Below are 26,978 nucleotides of genomic sequence, written 5' to 3'. Positions count from 1 at the left end.
GGGGCTGGCGCCCATGCAGAGACTATCGTCACCTGAACAATGCGACCACACCGGACTACTACCCCATCCCGTACATTCAGGACTTCACGGCCAACCGACATGGCATGAGGGTCTTTTCCAAGGTTGATCTGGTACAGGGCTACCATCAAATCCCGGTCCACCCCGATGACATCGGTAAGACAGTCATCATTACCCTGTTCGGCCTTTTCGAGTTCCTCCGAATGCCCTTTGGCCTCAAGAACGCGGCCCAGACATCCCAGTGTTTAATGGATGCAGTGGGCAGGGACCTGGACTTTCTGCTTATATATCTCAACAATATCCTCATCGCCAGTCAGGATCATACCGAGCGCAAAGCCTACTTCCGCACACTGTTTGCCCACCTGGCAGAGTTTAGACTCACAGTCAGCTTGGCCAAATGCCAGTTCAGCAAAGAATCCTTGCAGTTCCTGGGCCACAGCATCACTGCAGACAGAGCCACCCCATCAGCAGAGAAGGTTGCGGCCAAACGCCAGTTCGGGAGACCCAATACTCTCAAGGGCCTGCAGGAGTTTACTGGATGGTCAATTTCTACAACCGATTCATCCCGGGGGCAGCCTGCATCATGTGACCATTGTTCGCAACGATCACCGCCAAGAACAAGACCATGGAGTGGACGAAGAAGGCCGAAGCAGTCTTCACCACAACGAGAGACGCCATGGCGAGCCCCACCCACAATCTGATGCACACACCACACTCTCTGTGGATGCATCAGCCACAGCCATTGGAGGCATTCTGGAGCAGGCAATAAAAGGTTAGTGGCGTTCTTCATACTGCACCTACACCCTCCCAAACCCAAGTACCTTCGACAGGGAGCTCCTGGCCCTCTACCTGGCCATCAGACACTTCCAGTACTTCACGGAGGACAGACCATTCACCGTGTTTACTGACCACAAGCAGCTATCCCAAGTCCTCGCCATGGCTAAAGATCCCCAGTCAGTGTGCCAGCAACGACATCTGTCCTACATCTCCAAGTTCACCACAGACATCCGGCACCTGGCAGGTAAGGCCAATATCATTGCCGATGCACTCTCATGGCCCACGATCCACAACCTGGCCCCCGGCCTGAACTATGCCCAACAAGCGCAGGCACAAAAGGGGGATGATTAGACTCAGGCATTCCGAACCAGCATCGCACGCCTCTGCCTCGAGGACTAAAGCTACAGGACAGCCCCAACATGCTATTTTGCAACATCTCCACCAGCAAGCCATGTCCAGTAGTACCACAATAATGGAGACCGCAAACCTTCAAAATGTTCCACGACCTCACTCACCCATCCATCAAAGCCTCTGTGCGCATGGTGGTGGAGCAATTCATGTGGCATGGCCTCAAAAAACAGGTCGCCCAGATGGCATGCAATTGCACTCAGTGCCAAACCTCCAAGGTCCATCGCCACATAAAGTCCCCGGTGCAGCAGTTCAATCCTCGGCGAAGAGGTTCGAGCACATCCACATAGACATTGTTGACTCCCTACCAGTGTCTAGGGACACCCGCTAGCTGTTGACCATAGTTGACCGCATGACGAGGCAGCCGGAAACCATTCCACTCAAGGACACTTGCGTCGTGTCCTGCGCCAGAGCCTTGTTCACCCACTGGATTGCCAGGTTTGGGGTTCCAGCACACATGACGAGCGACAGAGGTGCCCAGTTTACCTCCACCCTCTGGTCACAACTGGCAAACCTCCTGGGGATTAAGCTACACCACACTATCGCCTACCATCCCCAGGCCAACAGACTCATGGAACGATTCCACCGCCACTTCAAATCAGCCCTCATGGCGTGGCTAACCGACCCCAACTGGGCAGGCGAACTACCCTGGGTCCTACTCGGCATCAGGACGGCCCCCAAGGAAGACCTACAGGCATCTTCCATGGAACTTGCCTATGACACACCACTATCGCTACCCAGCAAGTTCTTCAGCCAAAAACAGACTCCGACACAGAGAACCAGCACCTCTTAGCAGACTTGCGGGACAAGCTGGCCTCGCTGGCACCCTCCTCCCCCATGGCAAACTGGCCTGCTTGCATCCCTAAAGAACTGGCCACAACAGACTTTGTGTTCATTCGGTGAGGCCCACACCCAGCCCCCCCATGAAGGCCCCTACAGAGTCCTGAAGTGGTCAGGCAAAACATTTATTCTGGACATTGGGGGCAGGGAAGAACTGTTTACGGCGGACAGGCTGAAAGCTGCCCACTTAGACATCAGTCAGCTGGTGATGGGATCCCAACCCAAACGACGGGGTCAACCGCCTAAGCGGTGAGACGCGCAAGCCAGTTCTGAGGGAGGTTGTGTGGCGGCGCACATCAATCGCTGGTGAACCGGCCCCACGTGTAATGCCATGCTAGCGGAGCAGCCGCGTGAAAATGGCACCGTCGGGGGTTCAACAGCGCCTCGTGGCTTAGGCCACGGGGCGTGCATCTAGGCAGCGTGACGTCACCGCAGCACAGGGCAGAACACACGCCGGTCTTTAAATGGCGCGCTTGAAGATTCAAATAAAGCAGTTCAACTGAATCCTGTACTGGCCTGTGGTGTGTTTCAGTCGTTGTAGCCACCACTACAGCCTACTATTTACATTTGTTAAACAAGCCAAGTGTCACTAAATTTTCTAATTTGAAACTACAGTGGCACTTCAGTCAGTGCAGCCACCTCACAGCTCCAGTGACCAGATTCTGATCTTGGGTCCCATTTTTATGGAGTTTGAAAGATCTTGTAACCACATGGCTTTTCACTGGTCATTCTGCTTTCTACCATACTCCAAAGACAGGCTACTTGTAGGATTAATCAACAACTGTAAATTATCCCTAAAGAACAGATTACAAACAAATATGCAGGAGAATCATACAATCGAGAAAGGAGGGGGTCATCAAAAATTAGGACAATCGTCATTCTAATTTCACATCGAGTTAATTTTGCTCCTAAAAAATTTCAGATAAATGAGTTTTTTGCAGAATCCGATTTCAGATAATAGGAGTTGTACTGTATATTAATGGATCTGGAGTCACAATGAGCCCAACTGAGCAAACATGGCAGATTCTCTGCCCCCTCCCTAACCACTCAAAATAGACCAGATTAATTTTGTTTATTTGACACCTTGGTAATTTCACAGCTGCTATTAATGAGACAGGCTGGTTTTTAAAATACTACATTTGTATAATTACTCAATTTAAATTCCTAGCTGTATTTGAATTCATGTTTTTACCTCAAAGCTCCAAACATTTTCTGAGATAAAGGACCATTAGGATCTCTGCTCTCCAAGTATGGAGGATAGAAAAACCTACTGTAATTTTCTTTGCAAATTTTAAAGAAAACATTAAATTAGATGTTTTATTTTTTAAATGTACGCATTACATATGGGCTGTTAGGCAAGACAGTTGTACTCCAGCAAGAATTTACAAAGAAGCTAATTAGAAAAATAACAGAAATTTTGATGAGAGGGTAAAAGAGAAGAAGTTTGTAAATACAAACTGTTCATCTTTGTGAAACTTGAAGTTCTGAAGAAAAAAATTGATCATCAAATAATTATTTTTCCTGTGAATCCACTGGGTAGATGCACAATCAATCAAATCAGACCACTACACCAAGCCTCACATACTCACTTGCTATTTGCCGTCCAAACCTTAACAGGTTCTTTGACCTTTTTTTTTAAAAAAGGTGATACAGCAAGGTAAAAGACAGTTCCATTCCATGGGCCCGAGCTGCCCAAATACATCTAGTGACCAATTAATCTACTCACCCTGTACATCTTTGGAGGGTGGGAGGAAACCTGAGCACCTGAGGGAAACCCACACGGACACAGGGAAAGCATACAAATCCCCTACAGACAGCACGAGATTTCAACCTGGATCGCTGCACTAAGCACTATACTTTCCGTGCCACCCTCTCGAGCTTTATAATAAAGACCTAACACATTGGCATTACAGACAATCTCTGATCCACAAATAAAAGGGGCATCACTCACAAAAATGTACACATATTACATTTCTTTTAACAATTCAATGTTAATCAATGTTCTGTGGTGATGAAATGCATGGGCTAGAAGAACACATTCTGAAAATCATGTTTTTAGGATTTACTGACATCCTTTCACCTGTCATGGTCCACTGAATTTCATTCCTTCAAGACCAATCTTAAAACAAGGTCCATTGAATAATAAATCAAAGATTACAAAGACAAGAATCAAGAATAATGCAAAATTCCAGGAATTGATGAGCGACCCAAGCTTCCTCTCATCCTATGTATTTTCATTCCACTCTTCACTTATAACAATAACCAACCATGCTGCAATTTCTGTGAATATTTTACATACATTTCCAAATCAATACTAAAAGAATGCCTAAAGAGGACTGTCCTTCGTCATATCAGGTAGGTTGCCAATAGTTTTATGATTCTGTATGACCACAATGCATCCCAAAGAATTGGGTATAGTTACCCATCTGAGTTTAAAATTCAGAAGTTTTTATGATTTTCTTCAGACTTTAAGCACCAGGCTGACAAAACATCACATTTTTAAATGCCACAAAACAATTCTAATAATTATTTTTTTTAAATCACAGTTACTAATATTTTAGCAAACACAACAGCAACACAAATCTTGCAGTTATCTGTCAAAGACATATGAAACATGCATCACATGTGAAACAAAAATCACATCCAATGAGCAGACAAAAACTGCAGGAGGAACTTAGCAGTCACAAAGCAAACACGAGTATAAATGGTCAGTCAATATTTTGGGTTTGAAGACCAAGGCGACAAAATCACATACATAAAAGGGATAAAGAAGCTGGGAGAGTCACCCAAAGGTGATAGGGTATATGACAGAAGATGTAGAAGGAAAAGAGAGAGAAGGACAAACTATTGGCAATAGTGGGAAAAGAGAAAGATTTTTAAAATTCAGTACAGGAATAGGTAAAGAAAATGTGGAATCAGATGGAGTTAGAATCACAAAAAAAACTTGAGAAAACAATTAATGTTCATGCCATTAGATTCACAGCTCTCCAAGAGAATACCATATACTGTTCCTCAGTAACAACACATCATATTGCTCCTGGACAGCATTAAGCCTAACAGCATAAACATTTTCTAATTTATGCAACCCCCAACCCCATCTGATTCCTCTAGTCCTATCTCTTCTTTACCAACTCTTGGGTTTTTTTTTCTAACTTTTCTTTCCCCCATCCTGCCAATGGTTTCAACTTGTCTCTACACTTCCTACACCTTCTGTCCCAGACACCATCACCTCTGGCTCTTCCCTTAGCTTATTTCCCCCTCCATATATGTACCTTTTTGCCTGAGACTTGATCATTGGTTGACTAAAATGTTGACTCTACCCATGGATAAAGTTTATCCGAGTTCCTCCAGCAATTTTTTTGTCTGCGCAACTAGATTCCAACATTTGCAGCTTCTGTGTTTCTCTATCACTTCCAATGATGTCATTAAGCCCTTAAAGTGGAATTCATCCATCAGAAATAGTAAAAAATCAATTTAATTTCGCATTTGACTATCTGAGATTTAAACCAATAGTACTAGAAACGAAGGCGTTAAGGGAATAAGAAGCTCCCTGCAAAACCAGGTTGGGCGTGTTTGTTTTTAAAAAGGACCGGTGTTTAAAACAAAACAAAAACATATAAATAAACTTGAGTGGAGAAAAGTGAAGGAAAGTTTGTGTAACTAACATTTGTTGATTTCAGATCATAGAAATCACTTTGTCAATACTTTTCCGTAGTTCTACAAGTGTCAGTTTCCCCAAACATTACCATCGTGCAATTTGACATATACATACAATTTGGCACCTCCCTCCTTTCCCAAATTCTCGTTTTATGTCCAACACCCGATGTCTGATACATCCTATATCGACGTTGGATACTGTTGGTGATAGAACTGGCCGAAGTGTCGGCGATCTCCATCATCTTGCCCCGCACATGCTACCCAAACTCCACAACTCCCAAACCCGGGCCCCAGTCGCCCTCCAACCTGAGCCCTACTGCCAACTCCACTCACCCCCAGATCACGTAATTTGTCTTCACATTCTTGGGCCAAGAAAACTCGCCAAAAATGACCTCGTCCCCTTTGACCACGATCTCCTTTTTCTGGATGTTGTATTGACGCAGTACGCTCAGCACGTCCGCCATCTTGCCTCGGCTCCTAACAACCGGGTCCTCAACCGTCGGGGTTGCCCGTGCACACTGCCTGTCGAGCCGGTTGGTGATGACCGGCCAAGACCTGAGTGAGTGCGGCTACCTTGCGATATTGCCCGTGCGGGACGCCTGTCGGAGTCGACCGGCAGTCAAGGCGACGTGAGGCGAGAAATGCCAACTGGGAACACGACAAGAAACCTGCTACGTATAATCCGTGCGGATGTGGGCGGGAGGGTTGTTTGGCGAATGAGACAACGGTCTGTCCTGGAAACGATGTGCCAAGGAGTCCAAAAGTACCGGATTCGGGACGCGGATGCGGAGATGCTGGTACAAACCCAATACTTTCTGCTGGGCTCTTTACCCCTGGCCTCAAAGCAATTGAAGCCAATAGATTTTTTTTTGTTGCAATGTAAAAAAAAAGGCGGCCGCCAAATTTCGTCCAGCAATATCCCACATTAAGAAGCACGCGATTCGGTTGTGCATTGGGGAAATTAACCACGCGATAGACTTGTTCCATGTGTGGGTCTGGAGAAATATTGTGGTGGAATACTGTGTCACAGTCATTGTACAGGTTGGCCCGCTCTTGATGCTGTAACTCCTCCCCCTCCAGGATTCCTAATAAAGGCTGTACCGCCCAATCCCTTCCCTCAGTACTGCCTTGGAATCGGGCCAAGAGCATGTAAAATATGCCTGTAATTTTATAGCGATTAAAGCCTATTAATCTCGACTTCTGGTCTGTCAGGTCTAATTGATAGCGCTGCAATTTAATCGCTATACCTGTGTGCCATGGACAAGGCTATCCAAGCAGAGAAGCCGGGCACTGACCCTAAGGATCCAGAGGCCTCCTTGAAATTCAACCAGTGGCTGCACCTTTATGAGACCTCACAACATTTGGGAAGAAGTCGATAAGAGAGACCTGCTGATTGTGCAGGTTGGCCATCACGCTTTCCAAATGATCAGAGACTGTGAGACTTACTCAGCCGCTATGGCCCTCCTGCAAAAGCAGTACCTGGTCCCAAAGAACCTAATCTTTGCCAGATACATCCTGGGCAACCATCAACAGGCATCTGGTGTGTCCATTGACGAATACCTTCAGGCCCAATGGGAGCTGGGGTGATCTTGTCGCTGCACTGACATTACAACAGCTGTCTACCAGGAGGACCTAATCAGGATGCCTGTATATACCTGATCATATCAGACAAAGGCTCTTGGAGAAGGGTGATCAGACCCTGTAGGACACGGCGATTTCGCCAAGGCACTGGAGACAGCCCTTCTGAATGCTGAGGCTTACTTCACCAGCAAAGCAGCTGCCATCTTGGAACGTGTGGTCCCAAACAGCAACCGCTGTCATTGAGCACCCGAGGTGCTATTACTGCAACCAGACAGAGCATTTGCGGAAGAACTGTCCTGCCAGAAGCACGACCTGCTTCAGCTGCAGAAGAAAAGGACACTACACAAGGGTACGTAGGTCCAGACCTTCCCTTTGCAGCGCCTCATGCGAACAGCAGCCGTTACCATCGGGGACTGCATCATTTCGCACTCCACTTCTAGTCACAGAGAATAGCACAATTGGGACCTGGGCACGATGGTCGGGGTCGGCGTCACTTCCAACTTCACTTGCAGCAGCGACTGCGTGCAAACCATGGGGGCAGCCATATTCGGGGCCAATATCTTGAAGGTTGTCAACACGCCCATACAGAGGCAGCAAGACAGACGATGAACTGACACTGACATCCATCGTTCTTGTCCAGAGCAGCCCTCATCAATTAGCAAGGTCCACTATGGACACTGAGGTAAATGACTTGTTTGACACGGGAAGCACCGAAAGCTTTATACACCGGGCGCTGTACAGCACTGTTCCCTCACAGTGACCCCAATCCAACGTAAAATCTTGTTGGCCCCAAGTCCCATTTGACTGAAAAGGCTGATGTTGTGAAACTATCAGGCTTAAAGACTGGAACTACCATCAACCTCATTGACTAATTGAAGCAAAGAGAAAGAGGAACATGCAAGGGGCTATGGGTAGGATTAATCTCAGGAGGCAAGTCCAGCTGGCAGCAGCTAATCATGGCATAACAGTTGTTTACCACATACCTGTTGGTAATTCTTTTGCGTAGAAACTGAAAGATCTTAGCAAGGTCACATTTTCAACCATTTTAAGTTGAATTGAGTACTGTACATGCTTTCATTGAAACATTAATGGTATTGCCAATAGACTCCTGTTATGTATTTCATCATATTGATCTGCCAACAATGAAGGAAAATTGCCCTTTGAGTTAATAAGGGTGCAGTTTGAAGGACTTACTGGGGGGGGGGGGGGGGGGGAGGGGTTGAATGCTACTATAAAATTGCCTAACTCTGCATCAGAGGGCAAAACTTTTAGAAAACAATAATGCATTTGAGCAAAGTCAATGTGCTTTTGTGGAAGGCAATTGTGTTTGGCAAATTTAACAGAATTCTTTGAAGATGCAAAAAGCATGGCAAATGAAGGAGAATGCAGAATATTTGGATTTACAAAACTATTCATTAAGGTGCCGTGTAAAAGATTACTCCACAAGGATGTCCGAGATTAATAATTTAGCTAACTGAAGGAAAACAAGTCAGAAAATTGGATCAGGTTGACAATCAGTATCCATTGGTACTTCTCAGAAATTCGTGTTAGGACCTCAACTATTTACCAAACATATTAGATAAAAGGACAGAATATACAGAAGCCAGTATTACTGATGCTGCAAAATTAAATGGAAAAGTAAGTTGCAACGTGCATACAAAGTGACTGAAAAGGGATAGGTGTGATTTTTTTTTAAAATTGAACAGATGGAATATAGTATGGGGACTATGACATTCCCGACATTAGAAATAGTGGCAAGAATAGAAAATCAGAATGTTGTTTAAATGGGGAAAGATTGCAAAATGCTGTTTTACTGATTTGTTTGCTTTGATACATGAACAATTAATTTAGCATACAGGCACAGCAAATAATTAAGAGGCCTTGAGTATAATATTGGGGAAGCATTGCCACAACTGTGCAGACCATTGATGAGATCACAGGTGGAGTAGTGTTTATAGCTAAAAAGTTGAGGAGGATTGGATTCATTGGATCTTGGAATGAGAATCAAACATAATAATTTGCCACCCAATTAAGGTGGAGATGAGAAATGCCTTCTCTCAAAGGGATTTTGAATCTCTGGCATTCTTTATCTCAAGGATCTGTGGGTCTAAATTATCAAATATATTCAAGACTGCTGTAAAAAGAAGTGACAGTGCATTGGGAACATTGCAAATGCCACTATCTATGTGGTGGACGAGAATGCACCCTTCCAGATGGAAAGTGATGACTCTGACATAGCACTGGCTGCTACGCTTAACCAGGTGGGCAGACCGGTTCCCCTTTTCATCCTGCACCCTACAAGGTCACGAGCTTTGGAGCCCATCAGTGGAGAAAGAAGATCAAGCCACTATAGAGGTCATCAGGCATTGGAGGCATTACCTGGCCAGCAGAAAATTTACACTGCTCACTGACCAGCGATTGATGGCATTTATGTTTAATAATGCAAAAAGGGGCAAAATAAAGAATGATAAAATCATTAAGTGGAGGAACCAACTCACCACATATAATTATGACATAGTATACAGGCCAGGTACCACCAGATGCCCTGTCAAGAGGAAGCTGTGCCTCTGCACACACCAGCCTGTTGTGGTCACTGCACAATGAGCTTTACCACCTGGGCATTACTCGCATGGCTCATTTTGTCAAGGCAAGCAACCTGCCCTACTCCATTGAGGACATTAGGGAAATGACCAGGTCCTGCCAGGTTTGTGTGGAGTTCAAGCCACACTTCTACTGCCCTGACAAAGTGCTCCTGATAAAGGCATTCCACCCTTTCAAACGACTCTTGTAGCATCTGCCACTGCAGCGCTACCAAATAAATGCACAGTACTCACAACTGTCAGTAGAATGACTTTAATTATGCGATCTACCCACTTTTACATCATTTCCGGTTTGGAAGCCCAAAACCGGAAGTGTTGTCATGACGCGTCCGCGAAGCATCCCAACAGTGCGTGTTTCTGCCCCAAGACTTTAGATGGCCCACACCATCTTCTCAGGTGAGTACACCGTGGCGATTCAGCCTGCTCCACCACCACCCCCCTCCCAGAATCACTGTTAAAACATGTACATGCAGTAGACTTGGGAGGGCAACCTCTGAGCCTTAGGGAAGGCTATGGCACAGGTAATGTAAGTCCAAGTGTGCAGGCTTTAAATGGTCCACTGTGAATAAATCTGTTCTCCCGCCAATGTCCAATGTGAACATTACGCTGTCACGGCGCAAAAACCTTGAAAGATCCTTCATGTGGCCTACATAGTGGAGTGCCATGTCCTTGCCAACGGACATATGCATGCTGTGCTGGACAAATACATGCTCTGCCGAACATAGGTCCTCAGGAACATGGGAAGGCGAATCACTATGGAGTCTCACCGGAGGAGGGTTTCGTGCAGCCACCCAGTCTCAAAGTCTCTGCAGAAAATTAAACTCATCAGAGACCACCTCCGGTTGGTCAAAGTGTAGGTCACCTTAGACAGTCAAAGGGGAACCATAAACCATTTCCACTGATGAAGCGGGCAAATCTTTCTTCGGAACAGTACAGTTCTTATCCCTAGTAGTACCCAAGGCAAATGATCTATCCAATTGGGGCCTATGAGTCTGGCTTTCAAGGCGGACTTAAGGTGTCTGGAAGTGTTCAACCAACCCATCCGACTGTGGATGATAGGCAGTGGTATGATGTAAATTGGCTTCCACAGAAACCCACCAAACCTGTCCATAAGGATGACATAAACTGGGCCCCATGATCTGACGTGATGTGGGTGGGATCCCCAAATCTCGCCACCCAGTGGTAGAGGAACGCCCGGGCACAGGTTTCTGCATCACTGGTGGAGAAAGGAATGGCTTCCGGTCATTGTGTAAGACGGTCGACCACAGTGAGCAGATACCTCACGTCCCTGCTTACTGGTAGAGGACCAACGAGGTTGACGTGCACATGATTGAACCGGCAGTCCATGGGAGAAAAGTTTTGCACTGGGGTCTTTGTATGTCTATGAATGTTGGACTGTTGACAGGCCATAGAGGACCTGGTCCACAGTGTGACATCCCTTCTCAGCCCATTGCCAGATGAATCTTAAGGACATGAGGTGCACTGTGGCTCTAACGGAAGGATGGAAAGTCCATGGATGGAGTCAAATAGGTGCCATCACCAGGATAGTGAGAGAATGGGGTGGAGTAGACTGGTGGAAGTGTTGCACAATAATGTGGGGCCTTGTGGGTGTAGTTGAAAATCTATCACTTTCAACCCTGTGATTGCGGTCCAATAATTCTGCACATCCTGATCCGCCAACTGGTCAGGCCAATTTCGCCACATCGAGGCCACCACTAACTATACAGATGGAGGGTCAGGACAATGCCAGGTGTCCGTGGTGAATTCTGAGATAAAAGATAAGTACCACTGTTTATCTGGTGGTCCACAGATCAGAAATCTTCTTAAAGGCAAATGTCAGAGGCCTATGGTCTGTACAGGTCGTAAACGGCCTGCCCTCCAGCGTATATCGGAAACGTCTCACTGCTACATAAAGGGCCAACAGTTCCTGATCAAATACACTATATTTGAGTTTCAGCGGCATGAGGTGCTTAATAAAAAAAGGCTAGACATTGAACGAACTGTTCCAACACAGCACCGACCACCCTATCAGAGGCATCTGCAGTGAGCACCAATGGGGCTGAAGTATCAGGATGCAACAGCAATGCAGCATTTGTGAGCGCAGTCTAAGCTGTCTTAAATGAAGAATCAGTTTCTGGAGTCCAATAAATGTTCTTGGGCCTGCCCTGGAGCAAGGAAAACAGAGGGTGCAATATCTAAGCAGTGGCCGGAACAAAACGGTGATAAAACATCACCATACCCAGAAATTCCTGAAGCCCTTTACCCATGACTGGTCTGGGAAAGCGCTGGATGGTGTCAACCTTCTGCAGAATGGGGTTCACCGTGATGCCATATTCCTCCAAATGCCAAAACAGATGTGACAAATAAAGTTTGTGCAACTGAACAACTGGGCTGGCAATGAGATTATCATCGAGGTAGATAAACACGAAGTCCAGGCCTTTGACATTGACATCCACCAGCTGTTGAAAAGTTTAGGCCACATTTTTGAGGCCAAACAGCATGCACAGAAACTCAAATAGGCCCAACAGTGTGATTATGGCCATTTTAGGAATGTCCGCTGGATGTACTGGAATCTGGTGATATCCTTTCACCAGATCCACCTTGGAAAAGACCTGACAGCCATGAAGGGGAGCATCAAAGACTTGTATGTGTTGGACAGGGTATCTGTCTGGAACCGTAACATCAATCAAGCGGCGGTAATCACCACATGGACGCCAACCGCCCAATTGTTTCGGGACCATATGCAAGGGAGATGAAAGACCCCAACAATGAAGACGCTGTTTACATCCGGTACCGCACGGATGGCAGTCTCTTCAATCTGAGGCGCCTGCAAGCTCACACCAAGACACAAGAGAAACTTGTCCGTGAACTACTCTTTGCAGATGATGCCGCTTTAGTTGCCCATTCAGAGCCAGCTCTTCAGCGCTTGACGTCCTGCTTTGCGGAAACTGCCAAAATGTTTGGCCTGGAAGTCAGCTTGAAGAAAACTGAGGTCCTCCATCAGCCAGCTCCCCACCATGACTACCAGCCCCCCCACATCTCCATCGGGCACACAAAACTCAAAACGGTCAACCAGTTTACCTATCTCGGCTGCACCATTTCATCAGATGCAAGGATCGACAATGAGATAGACAACAGACTCGCCAAGGCAAATAGCGCCTTTGGAAGACTACACAAAAGAGTCTGGAAAAACAACCAACTGAAAAACCTCACAAAGATAAGCGTATACAGAGCCGTTGTCATACCCACACTCCTGTTCGGCTCCGAATCATGGGTCCTCTACCGGCACCACCTACGGCTCCTAGAACGCTTCCACCAGCGTTGTCTCCGCTCCATCCTCAACATCCATTGGAGCGCTCACACCCCTAACGTCGAGGTACTCGAGATGGCAGAGGTCGACAGCATCGAGTCCACGCTGCTGAAGATCCAGCTGCGCTGGATGGGTCACGTCTCCAGAATGGAGGACCATCGCCTTCCCAAGATCGTATTATATGGCGAGCTCTCCACTGGCCACCGTGACAGAGGTGCACCAAAGAAAAGGTACAAGGGCTGCCTAAAGAAATCTCTTGGTGCCTGCCACATTGACCACCGCCAGTGGGCTGATAACGCCTCAAACCGTGCATCTTGGCGCCTCACAGTTTGGCGGGCAGCAGCCTCCTTTGAAGAAGACCGCAGAGCCCACCTCACTGACAAAAGGCAAAGGAGGAAAAACCCAACACCCAACCCCAACCAACCAATTTTCCCTTGCAACCGCTGCAATCGTGTCTGCCTGTCCCGCATCGGACTGGTCAGCCACAAACGAGCCTGCAGCTGACGTGGACTTTTTACCCCCTCCATAAATCTTCGTCCGCGAAGCCAAGCCAAAGAAGAAGAAAAGAAGAAAAAAAAAGAAAATATGCAAGGGAGATGCCCAAGTTCTATTTGAACGTTCAATGATTCCCATTTTTTCCATAGCTTTAAACTCAATTTTAGCTTGAATATATTTGTCAGGTGGGAGTCTCTTTGCCCTGGCATGAACAGATGTAATCTTTCACTCCATGGGCTGTCAAGGTGTTGCGAAAACTGGTGGCCAAAAGTGACAGGAACTCAGCCAATAATGCAGTGTATTCATTCGAGCATGCACCCCAAGAGAGGCAAAGGAACTATCCCGGACATAGACTAGCCGACCACATTTCACATCCACCAACAGCTCGTGTGCTCTGAGGAAGTCCACTCCAAGGATGGCCTGATCCACTGTAGCGATCACACAGTTCCAATGGAAAGTCACGCCTTCCACACAGATGGTAACTTGGCACGTGCCGAAAGTGCTGATGGATGTTCCGTTGGCCACCTGCAATGGGTCCCCTTGGTCCAGTGCGTTTTCTCAAAGAATGAGGGTGGCACCAGGCTGAGCTCTGCACCTGTCAATTAGAAATTCCGGTCACAGCAGTCGCACAAGTACAGAAGGCCAATTTGAGTGCCAACTGCCAAGGCCATTAATCACAGCCGGCCATGTTGTTTCCTGTCAGGTCTTCTGGCCTGTTGGCTGGGTAAATACATGGAGGCACACAGCTTTGAGTATTTCTTCTCCTGCAGTGATGATAGAAACACCAGTCTCTTATCTGAACAGTCAGTCCTCTTTGATTGTGCTGCCACCCCAGGAGGTGCACACAGTTCTGGAGGTGCACAGGGTACTGGAACAGCACCTGACAAATATATCAGCTGCATGTGCACCGCATTCTGCTGGGGCATGGCATACAGTCTATCAGCCTCCTGGACGACTGCAGTGAAGTCTATTCCGGTGATGGCAGAGGAGATATGTACCAGGAGTTTGGACAGAAATGTGTCTCAAATAGGAAACAGTGTGGCCATTAGCAAGTGCAATCATTTCCATCGTAAGGTCCAAGGGGCTCCTGTCACCCAACTCCTGCACATTCAGGACCTGAATACCACGCTCATGCTTGCTGAGCTCCAGCATCTCCAGTAAAAATTGACAGAATCACGTATATTTCTGGTCCGCTGGTAAATTGTCAAGTTGTCAAGTTCGCAGCCGTAGCGGAATCCAGGCACATGGCAAAATTTGGTATCTTCTGAGACAATGCCTCTCAGCTTAAAATGAGCTGCAGCTGAAGCTGATACAGCATCCTGCATGGCTATCAAGTTGTTGAAAAGGTTCCAATGTCATTGGAACCTGTCGGAGTCACCAATGTAGTGCTATGTAATGTAATGCCACAGCAGAGCTACCAAATAAATGCACACTACTCACAATCATCAGTAGAATTACTTTAATCACGTGATCTGCCCACTTTTACGTCACTCCAGTTTGGAAGCCCGAAACCGAAAGTGACGTCATGACATGTCCACGAAGCATCCCGACAGCGTGTTTCTGCCCCAAGAATCCGGAGGGCCCATGCCATCTTCTCGAGTAAGTGCACCGTGGAGATTCAGCCCATCCCGGGCTGCGACCACTCAGCCCGCTACACTCTGTTGATTTCAAGGGTCCCCTCCTTTCCACTAATGGAAACGTACTTTCTCAACGTCATCGACAAATATTCACATTTTCTGTTCGCTATCCCCTGTCCAGATGTGACCACCACCACGGTCATTAGGCCTTTGCACTCTATTTTCACCCTGTTCAGGTATCCCAGCTATATCCATAGCAACCAGGGCTTCTCGTTTATGAGCAAAGAGCTATGCCAGTATATGCTCATTAGAGGCATTGCTTCAAGCAGGACGACTAGCTATGATTCCCAAGGGAACGGACAACTTGAAAAAGAGAACACGACTTTATGGAAGATCGTGAAATTGGCTCTCCAGTCCAAAGGCCTTCCAGACTCACACTGACAAGAAGTCTTAACCCTGGTGCTCGATTCCATAAGGTTGCTCCTCTATACAGCGAACAACACAACTCCTCACGAGCTTATGTTTACATTCCAGAGGAATTCCATGTCTGGGACTATTCTCCCACCTTGGCTCATGGCAACGGGGCCAGTCCTGCTGAGAAAGCACGTGAGGAGGAGCAAGACAGACCTCCTGATTGAGAGGGTGCACCTGCTGCACGCCAAACCAACGTATGCCTAAGTGTCTCGATCAGACACCTGACACCCTCCAGTACTGAGGGGCGATGCCTCAAGTGTGTCAGGAAGTACCGAGTACCCCACTCAGGGTCCTGGAGGACACTGCTCGAGAAGTGGTCCAATCCACTCCACGACCAGAGCCGGAGCCCTGGAGACAAACTGACCCTGTACTGCAAGGGGTCCAGTACTGCAACGCTTGACCAGAATTACTAGACCCCCTGACAGACTTGTAAATATTTGTGAACTATGTTTTTTTTTAATGAATGATCTGTGTTTTTCACCCACAGGCTCAATTCTGAAGGAAGGGGTGAATACAGTGAACTGGAATTCACTGTCTATGTATTGTTCAGATGGCTGGCTGCCCCCTCACCTACCTTACCTCAGATTCACCCGAGCACGAGTGTGTCTATTGGCCATTGACTGTAAGCTATTAAAAGTGTGTTTGCACTCTTCACTTGTCTCTGACTGCAAACAGTCGTGTTACCACACCATTGTCATTAAATGCGAAAACTACATCCCCACCCATAAATACCATGTTTTGCGCGCACTAGTTTCAGATTGAAAATCTCGATTGCCTGATCTTCACTTTCCTTCAAGTGCATACAAAATATTAAGGACACAACTTAAATTTTAAAAAAAATGTTCTTATTCTCTTATTCAACATTGGAAGAATGACAAATTGATTGGGAGTTGTAAGTTGGCGGCACCGAACATTCCACCCTGTATTTCGACAAAGCAATAGCCACTCCAAATAATACAGTACAAATTCACTTTGAACTATTTCAATCTGACAAGATTTTTGAATTGTGATTGTTTATGTTTCCTTAATGATTTAATGCAAGATATAGGTTTGAGTCACAAGGATTAGTAATGTCATAACGCCGGAAGACCCACATGCTATGTGCTTTTATTTAAATTTATTTTGCTCGGCATCTACTGATTGGCGGTTTGTGCAGGTAATAGACTTCACCACCCTCATGCAATTTGACATGTAGAGTTTTGCCGCCAGCCTTCCAGACCTCTGGGGGGGATTCCATCCATACCTGCTGCTTTGCCACTTTTCAGTTGTTCAATTGCCTTATATGTCTCATCCTGGGTGAGGACCTCATCCAGCTCTAGCCTTAGGGGCTGTTGAGGGAGCTGGAGCAGGGCGGAATCTTGGACTGAGCGGTTGGCACTGAAAAGAGATTGGAAGTATTCTGACCATCGGTTGAGGATGGAGATCTTGTCACTGAGGAGGACTTTGCCGTCTGAGCTGCGCAGCGGGCTTTGGACTTGGGGTGAGGGGCCATACACAGCCTTTAGAGCCTCGTAGAAACCCCTGAAGTCGCCAATGTCCGTGCTGAGCTGGGTTCGCTTGGCGAGGCTAGTCCACCACTCATTTTGGATCTCCCGGAGTTTGTGCTGAAGATGGCTGCGTGCGCGACGGAAGGCTTGTTTTTCAAGCTTTGTTGGGACCAAGGAAAACTGCCTCAGGACCTTCATGATGCCATCATCATCACCCTGTACAAAAACAAAGGTGAGAAATCAGACTGCTCAAACTACAGGGGAATCACGCTGCTCTCCTTTGCAGGCAAAATCTTCGCTAGGATTCTCCTAAATAGAATAATACCTAGTGTCGCCGAGAATATTCTCCCAGAATCACAGTGCAGCTTTCGCGCAAACAGAGGAACTACTGACATGGTCTTTGCCCTCAGACAGCTCCAAGAAAAGTGCAGAGAACAAAACAAAGGACTCTACATCACCTTTGTTGACCTCACCAAAGCCTTCGACACCGTGAGCAGGAAAGGGCTTTGGCAAATACAAGAGCGCCTCGGATGCCCCCCAAAGTTCCTCAACATGGTTATCCAACTGCACGAAAACCAACGAGGTCGGGTCAGATACAGCAATGAGCTCTCTGAACCCTTCTCCATTAACATTGGCGTGAAGCAAGGCTGTGTTCTCGCACCAACCCTCTTTTCAATCTTCTTCAGCATGATGCTGAACCAAGCCATGAAAGACCTCAACAATGAAGACACTGTTTACATCCGGTACCGCACGGATGGCAGTCTCTTCAATCTGAGGCGCCTGCAAGCTCACACCAAGACACAAGAGAAACTTGTCCGTGAACTACTCTTTGCAGACGATGCCGCTTTAGTTGCCCATTCAGAGCCAGCTCTTCAGCGCTTGACGTCCTGTTTTGCGGAAACTGCCAAAATGTTTGGCCTGGAAGTCAGCCTGAAGAAAACTGAGGTCCTCCATCAGCCAGCTCCCCACCATGACTACCAGCCCCCCCACATCTCCATCGGGCACACAAAATTCAAAATGGTCAACCAGCTTACCTATCTCGGCTGCACCATTTCATCGGTTGCAAGGATCGACAACAAGATAGACAACAGACTCGCCAAGGCAAATAGCACCTTTGGAAGACTACACAAAAGAGTCTGGAAAAACAACCAACTGAAAAACCTCACAAAGATAAGCGTATACAGAGCCGTTGTCATACCCACACTCCTGTTCGGCTCTGAATCATGGGTCCTCTACCGGCCTCACCTACGGCTCCTAGAACGCTTCCACCAGCGTTGTCTCCGCTCCATCCTCAACATTCATTGGAGCGACTTCATCCCTAACATCGAAGTACTCGAGATGGCAGAGGCCGACAGCATCGAGTCCACGCTGCTGAAGATCCAGCTGCGCTGGGTGGGTCACGTCTCCAGAATGGAGGACCATCGCTTTCCCAAGATCGTGTTATATGGCGAGCTCTCCACTGGCCACAGTGACAGAGATGCACCAAAGAAGAGGTACAGGGACTGCCTAGAGAAATCTCTTGGTGCCTGCCACATTGACCACCGCCAGTGGGCTGATATCGCCTTAAACCGTGCATCTTGGCGCCTCACAGTTCGGCGGGCAGCAACCTCCTTTGAAGAAAACCGCAGAGCCCACCTCACTGACAAAAGACAAAGGAGAAAAAACCCAACACCCAACCCCAACCAACCAATTCTCCCCTGCAACCGCTGCAACCGTGTCTGCCTGTCCCGCATCGGACTTGTCAGCCACAATCGAGCCTGCAGCTGACGTGGACATTTACCCCCTCCATAAATCTTCGTCTGCGAAGCCAAGCCAAAGGAAGGAAGGAAAGGAAAGACTTCACCACCACGAGCAATCTGCAGCCCTCAGTCGGTGCGCGTCATTGTGACCCAGGGCCCAGACGTCAGTGTAATTGACACATTGTGATGTCGGATGGGCCGCGGTGGCTTCGTGCTGTTTGCCTCGGGCATTGGCTTGTTTCAAACGTCTTCCACCACGTTTACCAGATTAATCAACCTGGGCCTTTTCTGTTTGGGTTCTAGCCCTTGTTAGAACTGAACTTTAGCACAGGTCCTTTTCAATCCTCCCTCAATCGTGCATCTGTCGAGCGCAACATTTCCAAGGTTTATTTTCTTGTATTTCCAATGAAGTCATACGGAGGCCAGTGTGCAGTAGAATCTGCGTGGAGAGCCCATTTAATCTGCAGAGAATCGCCCGAAACCAAAGGCGTGCTGATAACAATATAGATATAATTATTGACGATGTAAAATTGCACTAATGGTTATATATGTTTTCTTATTTTTATCCTAATACCAAATAGCATGTTTCATTCGTTCCAGTGCACAAGGACCACCGCCATGCGTTTTCTATTTGCGAGAATGGGGAATTTTTGTACCAAATTACCAGAAGCACGCAATGAGGGTGCTTTGCAGTTTATTCGCGTAAGTTGCCTTCACTTCAAGGTGCAAGTATTCTCTAACTTTTAGCCTTGGTTCCCTTCCATTACTAACGTGAAACTTATATCTGACAACCCATCTGGTGGGCTGCAGAATTCATTCAGATCGAAACTCTGCAAAGGACGTTTTTTTCGCAAATCTTTTGTTCTCGAAAGGCTTGTTATCACAGGGCTTCTCATTTCATGGAATTAAATATATATTTCAATGCGAAGACCATTTAAAGACAACCATTTTCCATCACAGCAATTCCGTTTGCAGCCAATTTTACAATCGAAACTTGTACAATGCTGTGAAGATATGCAGCGAGTACATTACGTTTATGTTAAGGTTTGTCATCAAGGGATAGTTCACGATTGGTGACGGAAAAGCCCTTTTTTTCCCACTTCCTTTAAAGCAAATATTAAATATGTACCTCAATTTCTTTACAGCTGATATCCCCAGCTAACCCTTTCCGGCTCGAGAATGGACTTACCAACTCCACTTGGTGGCTATTCCATCTTGTGCCCTCATTAAACTCGAGGTTATTCAAATTCCACGGTTATCTTACAAAATCGGTGCAGGAGTCGGACATCGTGGGTGTTCTAGTCATTGATTAAGCCACTTTCAGGTGGCCACAATACCTGACTGTAAAGCCGCCTATTGTACTCCAATACGGCTGTTGGGTGGCCACCTGAAAGTGGAGAACCTGGCCAGGAGGAGCATCTACCTAACCCTCCTCCTGTAGGTATAATCTCCAGCTTCGAGAATCCCCTGTGGCAGCTGAAAGCACCAGTGGCTGCCAGGGGGCAACCTCTGTACCTGCAGAAGAGCATGGGGACACGACAACACCTGGCCAGCTGACCTGAATAGACCAAGCCCCTCATGGTCGGTGTCAATCACCCTACGGGATATAAGCCTGAGCCGGCCCTTCGAAGACATTCTCAGAGTTTAGAGCAGCTCTCCTCACAGCTGGCTCTATGGAAGTTTATGTCAAATAAAGCCTGTTGTCCAATCTTTGGTTTGTATGTTTGCTTCTGACCGACAGTGCATCACAATTTATTTAACATAAATTCTTAAAGCTGGTATCAAAAAGTTCCTGAGAGCCGGGAGCCTCGAAATCAACCCACACCACCCGAAAGCACAAACGCACTTCAAAATCTGGAAGCACATGGTCGAAGCGATCATCGAGGCTCACACCAATGACATCTTGGACGCCAATTGAAAGAGGCTCGTCTTACTCCATTCAAAGTTGGGTCCCTGAGTCTTCCAGACACTCAAAGACTGCACCGGGTACTCGGAAGCGATGAATACCCTCAAGACCATGTATAAACCTCCCATGAATGTGGTCTTTCCAAGGTACCTCCTGAGTATCTGTGCCCAACTACCTGGGGAGATGGCCAAGTCTTACCTGGGAGCCCTGTGTGAGTTGGCCCGACCTTGTCTGGTTGATCCCAGGTTAAATGAAAGGGAGGTCAAGAGGATGATCAGAGACGCTAACGTCCGAGGGCTATGCATGTGGGACGTTAGGCAGAAGCTGCTGGAGGACAATATCTACTCCCTGGCCAAAACAGTGGAGGTAGTCCGAACCCTGGAGGTAGCAGCCCTGCACACTGAAGCCTTCAATTCGAGGCTTCCTCAGGCCTCCGCAGGGTCAGCACATTCGGCTGCTGTGGCCCTAGATCAAGCTGGGGAAGAAAACATCACTGCTGCGGGTGCCTAGTGCCCACGTAACTACTGTGGGTCTGATCGTCGACCCACAGCAGTATTGTTCGAGATGTGGCAAGAAAGGCCACTTTGCAAAACTATGTCTCTCAAAGCAGCTCAGCAGCCCAATGCGACCTCCCCCCCAACCCTCACAATCCCCACCACATGCGATTGCCAGGCGACGCCATTGCCCCCGAAGCCACTTCCGGCCTCCCCAAACCTGGCGGCCCAACTTCTGGCCTCGCTGGCAATGATCGCCACGTGTGCACCATGCGCCCAGAACAGCCCTTGCTCTTGCCAGTGCCACCTCTCGAAGACTACAATGATGTCACTTCCGGTCTATGGAATGACGTCACTTCCACTGGCCGTGATGATGTTGCCCTCACCGACAGCCAGTGGTGTGATGTCACTTCCTCCGGTGCAACAAGTGCATCTGGGGAAGAAGGCCAGCCATGCCTCACCCTCCCACGTGACACCACCATCTTGGGCTGGACAGTCATGGATGCTACTGTCACCGAGGCCCTCCCAGGCCTCCAACTATGACAACGTTGTCAACACTGGCACTGACCAGGCCGCCCTACTGAAGCACCCCATGCCTCCGGATGCCGCTAACTTCAGCACATTGCACCCCACGACTACGGAGAGCTCCACCGGTTGACAATCACCTCTCACAATGCCTGCAGAGGACACCGACGACCGCAACTCACCTCCACCATCTGGAAATGATGATTCCAACCCCGAGATGGTCCTAGCAGCCACCACCCTGACCAGGAACATTCCCCACGACCTCGGGCGCTCCATGATGGACGTAAAAATCAACGGGCAGGTAACAAAGTGCCTAATTGACTGTGTGCAGCACCAAGAGTTTATTCACCTGAGAGTGGCCCACTCCCTAAAACTCAAAATCCACCCCACCACCTTCTCTATCGCCTTCACCACCAAGGACTGGACTATCAATACCCTCGGGCGCTGCTCGGCTGATATGACTGTAGTGGGGGGGGGGGGAGACATACACTGGGTTCAGGCTCCTGGTCATGACCAAACTCTGTGCCCAGGTCCTCCTGGGCTTAGACTTCCAATGTCACCTGCAGAGCGTCACCCTTGCCTTCGGGAGGCCACTACCCCTACTCACACTCCACAGCGCGCCGTCCAACCAGCCCCGGCCAACCTGCAGCCTCTCCACGCTGCGCATCACCTCTCCCACACTCTTCTCACATATCACGCCAGACTGAAAGTCGATAGCCGCCAGAAGTAGGTGCCATTGCGCAGCGGACAGAGACTTCATCAGGGCGGAGGTGCGGTGGCTTCTGGCGGAAGGTGTAATAGAGCCCAGCAGCAGCCATTGGAGAACACGTCCTAGTAGTCAAAAGGGGAAGCAAGCCAAGGATGGTCATGAATTACACCCAGACCATCAACCGGTTCACCCAGCTGGACGTCTACCCCTTACTGAGGATAGCCAACATGGTCAACGAGATAGCCAGCTACCGGGTCTTCTCCACAATTGACCTGAAGTCGGCCTATCAATAACTCCCCATCCAGCTGCGGGACAAGTATGGACACAACACCTGGCTGGCTGTCAATCAGCTGACCTGAATAGACCAAGCCCCAACCGGTCGGGTATCAATCACCTTCCGGGATATAAGCCTGAGCCGGCCCTTCGAAGACACTCTCAGAGTTTACAGCAGCTCTCCTCACAGCTGGCTCTGTGTGTTTACATTGAATAAAGCCTGTTGTAGTCTTTGGTTTAGTGTGTTTGCTTCTGACTAACAGCGCACCACAATGGCAGGCTGATTACATTGCGGTGATGTCGTCAGCCATTGCCTCTGGCCTGTATTATACTGAAGGCTAACGATATCAGTGGAACTGTTAAAAGATCAAAGAAAATCAAGGTTTCTGTGGTTTATTTAACCACAGCACACCTATATTTGTAAGTTAAACAAGAAAGTCTGCAGACACAATATTACTTTAAAGCTTTAATTTTAATGCATCAGTATTTAATGGAGGTGCTGAATGGAAGTGCGGATGTGCTTCTCGATCGCTTGTCAGATTTAAATTTATAATTTTTCACAAGACTCGACTTTCTGCTTTCTTGCCTTTGGGAGGCAAGTTTGAAATCTGTGGGGGTGGGAGACAAGTGGGTCACTGCTCCCCACGGAACACCTGGACAAAAGATTGGAACAGGCACAGCTTTCCTGCAGAGGTTAAAACACATGCACACGGGAGATATGATCCTGATATTAAATATGCAATTTCACCCACTTTCCCGGGTATATGGTAAGTAAGCAGTGTGTACTGGGGGCGAGAGGAAAGGTCTCCTCATCAGCTGAGTATGGTTCGCCACAGGTCCAGGCCGCTGCTCCGGGCAGGAGTAGGCGGGCTGACAACCCAGGCTGCGCCCGATTGGAGCTAGACTCACTTCGATGTTCAAGGGCAAAAAAACGTGTTACTTCCTCTAGGCCAGTGGTTCCCAAACTTTTTTTTCCACTCACATACCACTTTAAGTAATCCCAATACTATTGGTGCTCTGTGATTAGTAAGGGATTGCTTAAGGTGAGATGCGAGTGGGAAGGGAAGGTTGAGAGGCACTGCTCTAGACCCAATTGTTACCAAAATATTTTGCTCAAGACAAATTGTCATTGGCCCATTTCCTTTGGAGTTGTGAAACTGTCCACATAACGAGTCAATTAGGTACAATTAAAACAGTGGTTTTCAACCTTTTTCTTTCCACCCAGATACCACCTTAAGCAATCCCTTACTAATCACAAAGCACTTATGGCATAGGGAATACTTAAAGTGGTATGTGAGTAGAAAGAAAAAGGTTGGGAACCACTGTTCTAGGCGAAGGGTGGGTGCAGAGTAGGGCTCATATTTTTATTTGTTAACGAACTTGTCCAAATCTGTCCCGCCTTTCTTCCTATCAACTCATTCTCAGCTTTCCTTCGTGGGCTTAAGAATGGCTATGATTTTGTCTCTAGCCTCTCACCCATCCCTTTTGGGAGATGGCTTCAGGAGGCTTCTCAGCCTTGATGCACTGCAAATAACATCAAGGCAATGTGGGTGGGACTAGGCCACAGTCCCGAGGAGCCAGTGTTTGCTCGGATGTGGCTCTCTATCATCTGGCACATTCAGTTGACAGAAAGGCATCTCTTTTTTTAATTTTTAAAAATTTTTTCACACTATGAACCATGTTAATTAAAATACACACAAACTTTTCCCTCTTGAATATACACAGTGTCATTTTCTCCCCTTTTTCCCCCTCCCTTCCCTCCCTCCTTCCCACCACCCTCCAAACCCATTAAATGTTCAACATATACAATACAATAACCCCATTAAACAATTTCATCACATAATGAAAATATACAAGAAAATTGTGTCATCTACTTTTACACACTGGGTCAGTTCATTTCGTCTTCTTCTCATTCTATCATTTTAGGGGGTGGAGATCTGCGGTAGGCCCTCTATTGTGTTCCATGTATGGTTTTCAAATTTGTTCAAATAATGTGACTTTATTTTTTAAATTATATGTTATTTTTTCCAATGGAATACATTTATTCATTTTCATGTACCATTGCTGTATTCTCAGGCTCTCTTCTGATTTCCAAGTTGACATTATACATTTTTTTGCAACAGCTAAGGCTATCATAATAAATCTTTTCTGCGCTTCATCCTGTTTGAGGCCTAATTCTTTACTTCTCATATTACTTAGAAGAAATATCTCTGGATTTTTTGGTATGTTGCTTTTTGTGATTTTATTTAATACCTGATTTAGATCTTCCCAAAACTTTTTCACTTTCATGTACTGTTGTTCCCGTTTCCTTCTTGCAGCGAAAACATCTGTCTGATACTGTTGGGTCCCATTTATTTAACTTTTGGGGGGTGATATATAGCCTGTGTAACCAATTATATTGTATCATGCGTAACCTCATGTTTATTGAATTTCTCATAGTTCCGGATCATAGCTTTTCCCATGTTTCATTTTTTATCTTTATGTTTCGATCTTGTTCCCAATTTTGTTTAGGTTTATAGCTTATTTCATCATTTTCTTTCTCTTGCAGCTTGATGTACATGTTTGTTATAAATCTTTTAATTATCATTGTGACTAATCACATATTCAAAGCTGCTTCCTTCTGGTAATGTCAGTCTGCTTCCCAATTTGTCCTTTAAATAAGTTTTCAGTTGGTGGTATGCAAACATTGTACCATGAGTTATTCCATATTTGTACTTCATTTGTTCAAATGATAATAAATTATTTCCCAAAAAAACAATTTTCTTTTATTTTAATCTCTTTTCTCTCCCATTCTCTAAAGGAAAGGTTATCTATTATGAAAGGGATTAGTTGATTTTGCGTCAATAATAATTTTGGTAGTTGGTAATTTGTTTTTTTCCTTTCTACCTGAATCTTCTTCCAAATGTTGGGCAGATGGTGCAGTACTGATGAACTTCTATATTGCACCAGTTTTTCATTCCACTTATAAAGTATATGTTATGCTACCTTCTCCCCTATTTTATCTAGCTCTAATCTGGTCCAATCTGGTTTTTCCCTTGTTTGATAAAAATCTGATAGATATCTTAATTGTGCCGCTCTATAATAATTTTTAAAGTTTGGTAGCTGTAGGCCCCCCTTGTTTGTACCATTCTGTTAATTTATCTAGCACTATCCTTGGTTTCCCCCTTTTCCATAAGAATTTCCTTATTATTTATTTTGGCTCATTGAAGAATTTCTCTGTTAAGGGAATTGGTAACGATTGAAATAAGTATTGTATCCTTGGGAAGATATTCATTTTAATGCAATTTACCCTTCCTATCAGTGTTAGTGGTAAATCTTTCCAATGTTCTAAGTCATCTTGTAATTTCTTCATTAATGACTGATAATTTAGTTTGTATATATGGCCTAGATTATTATCAAGTCTAATACCTAGGTATCAGATTACTTGTGTTTGCCATTTAAATGGTGATTCTTTTTTAAACTTTGTGTAATCCGCATTATTCATTGGCATCGCTTCACTTTTATTTGCATTAATCTTGTACCCTGATATTTCTCCATATTCCTTCAATTTCTTATTGATAATTCTAGTTCTGTTAAGAATACTATGATGTCATATGCAAATAAACTGATTTTATATTCCTTCTCTTTTATTTTTATCCCTTTTATTTTATTTTCTGTTCTTATCAGTTCTGCCATTGTTTCTATTGCTAAAGCGAACAGTGAGGGAGATAGTGGACATCCCTGCCTAGTTGACCTGCTTAATTTAAATTGGTTCAATATATATCCATTTACTGTCACCTTCACCATTGGAACCTTATGTAATGCTTTAATCCAATTAATATATTTCTCTGGTAGGTTAAACCTCTGTAATACTTTGAATAAATAATTCCATTCTACCCTGTCAAAGGCTTTCTCTGCATCTAAAGCAACAGCCACTGTTGGCGTCTTATTTCCTTGCACTGCATGGATTAAATTAATGAACTTACAGATATTGTCTATTGTTTGTCTTTTCTTAATAAATCCAGTTTGATCTAGTTTTACTATTTTTGGTACACAATCGGCCAATCTGTTTGCTAATAGTTTTGCTATTATCTTATAATCTGAATTAAGTAGAGATATTGGTCTATAT

General features: G+C 46.2%; 2 protein-coding genes and 2 long non-coding RNA genes across 7 annotated transcripts in view; 2 read left to right on the top strand and 2 right to left on the bottom strand.

Moving 5' to 3' along the window:
- Positions 1-6,403, bottom strand: part of cdc73 (cell division cycle 73, Paf1/RNA polymerase II complex component, homolog (S. cerevisiae)) — a 328,288-nt gene extending 321,885 nt beyond the window's left edge. The window contains exon 1 of the mRNA XM_069937837.1: positions 6,034-6,403. Coding sequence (XP_069793938.1) covers positions 6,034-6,164 — 131 coding nt within the window. The 5' untranslated portion in view covers positions 6,165-6,403. The remainder of the gene's footprint in view (positions 1-6,033) is intronic.
- The window catches only part of glrx2 (glutaredoxin 2), a 44,368-nt gene continuing 23,601 nt past the window's right edge, over positions 6,212-26,978 (top strand). Inside the window, exons 1-3 of one of the 4 annotated variants that reach the window (XM_069937839.1) lie at positions 6,445-6,497; positions 16,225-16,359; positions 19,564-19,665. In XM_069937839.1, the coding sequence (XP_069793940.1) occupies positions 16,288-16,359; positions 19,564-19,665 (174 nt within the window). In that variant the 5' untranslated portion in view covers positions 6,445-6,497; positions 16,225-16,287. Of the gene's footprint in view, positions 6,498-16,224; positions 16,360-19,563; positions 19,666-26,978 lie in introns of all 4 variants that reach the window. The other 3 variants (XM_069937841.1, XM_069937838.1, XM_069937840.1) reach the window with 3 other exon arrangements.
- Positions 16,561-19,311, bottom strand: LOC138763533 (uncharacterized). Its single transcript, XR_011357632.1, has 2 exons — positions 19,005-19,311; positions 16,561-17,440 (listed from the first exon to the last, which is right to left on the bottom strand). It is a non-coding gene; the product is annotated as an uncharacterized lncRNA (long non-coding RNA).
- Positions 19,675-20,672, top strand: LOC138763534 (uncharacterized). Its single transcript, XR_011357633.1, has 2 exons — positions 19,675-20,007; positions 20,109-20,672. It is a non-coding gene; the product is annotated as an uncharacterized lncRNA (long non-coding RNA).

This window comes from Narcine bancroftii, chromosome 5, assembly GCF_036971445.1.
Source record: "Narcine bancroftii isolate sNarBan1 chromosome 5, sNarBan1.hap1, whole genome shotgun sequence".
NCBI classification, from domain to species: domain Eukaryota; kingdom Metazoa; phylum Chordata; class Chondrichthyes; order Torpediniformes; family Narcinidae; genus Narcine; species Narcine bancroftii.
Note: the sequence above shows the minus strand (reverse complement) of the source record. Positions and strands in the feature narration are given on the sequence as shown.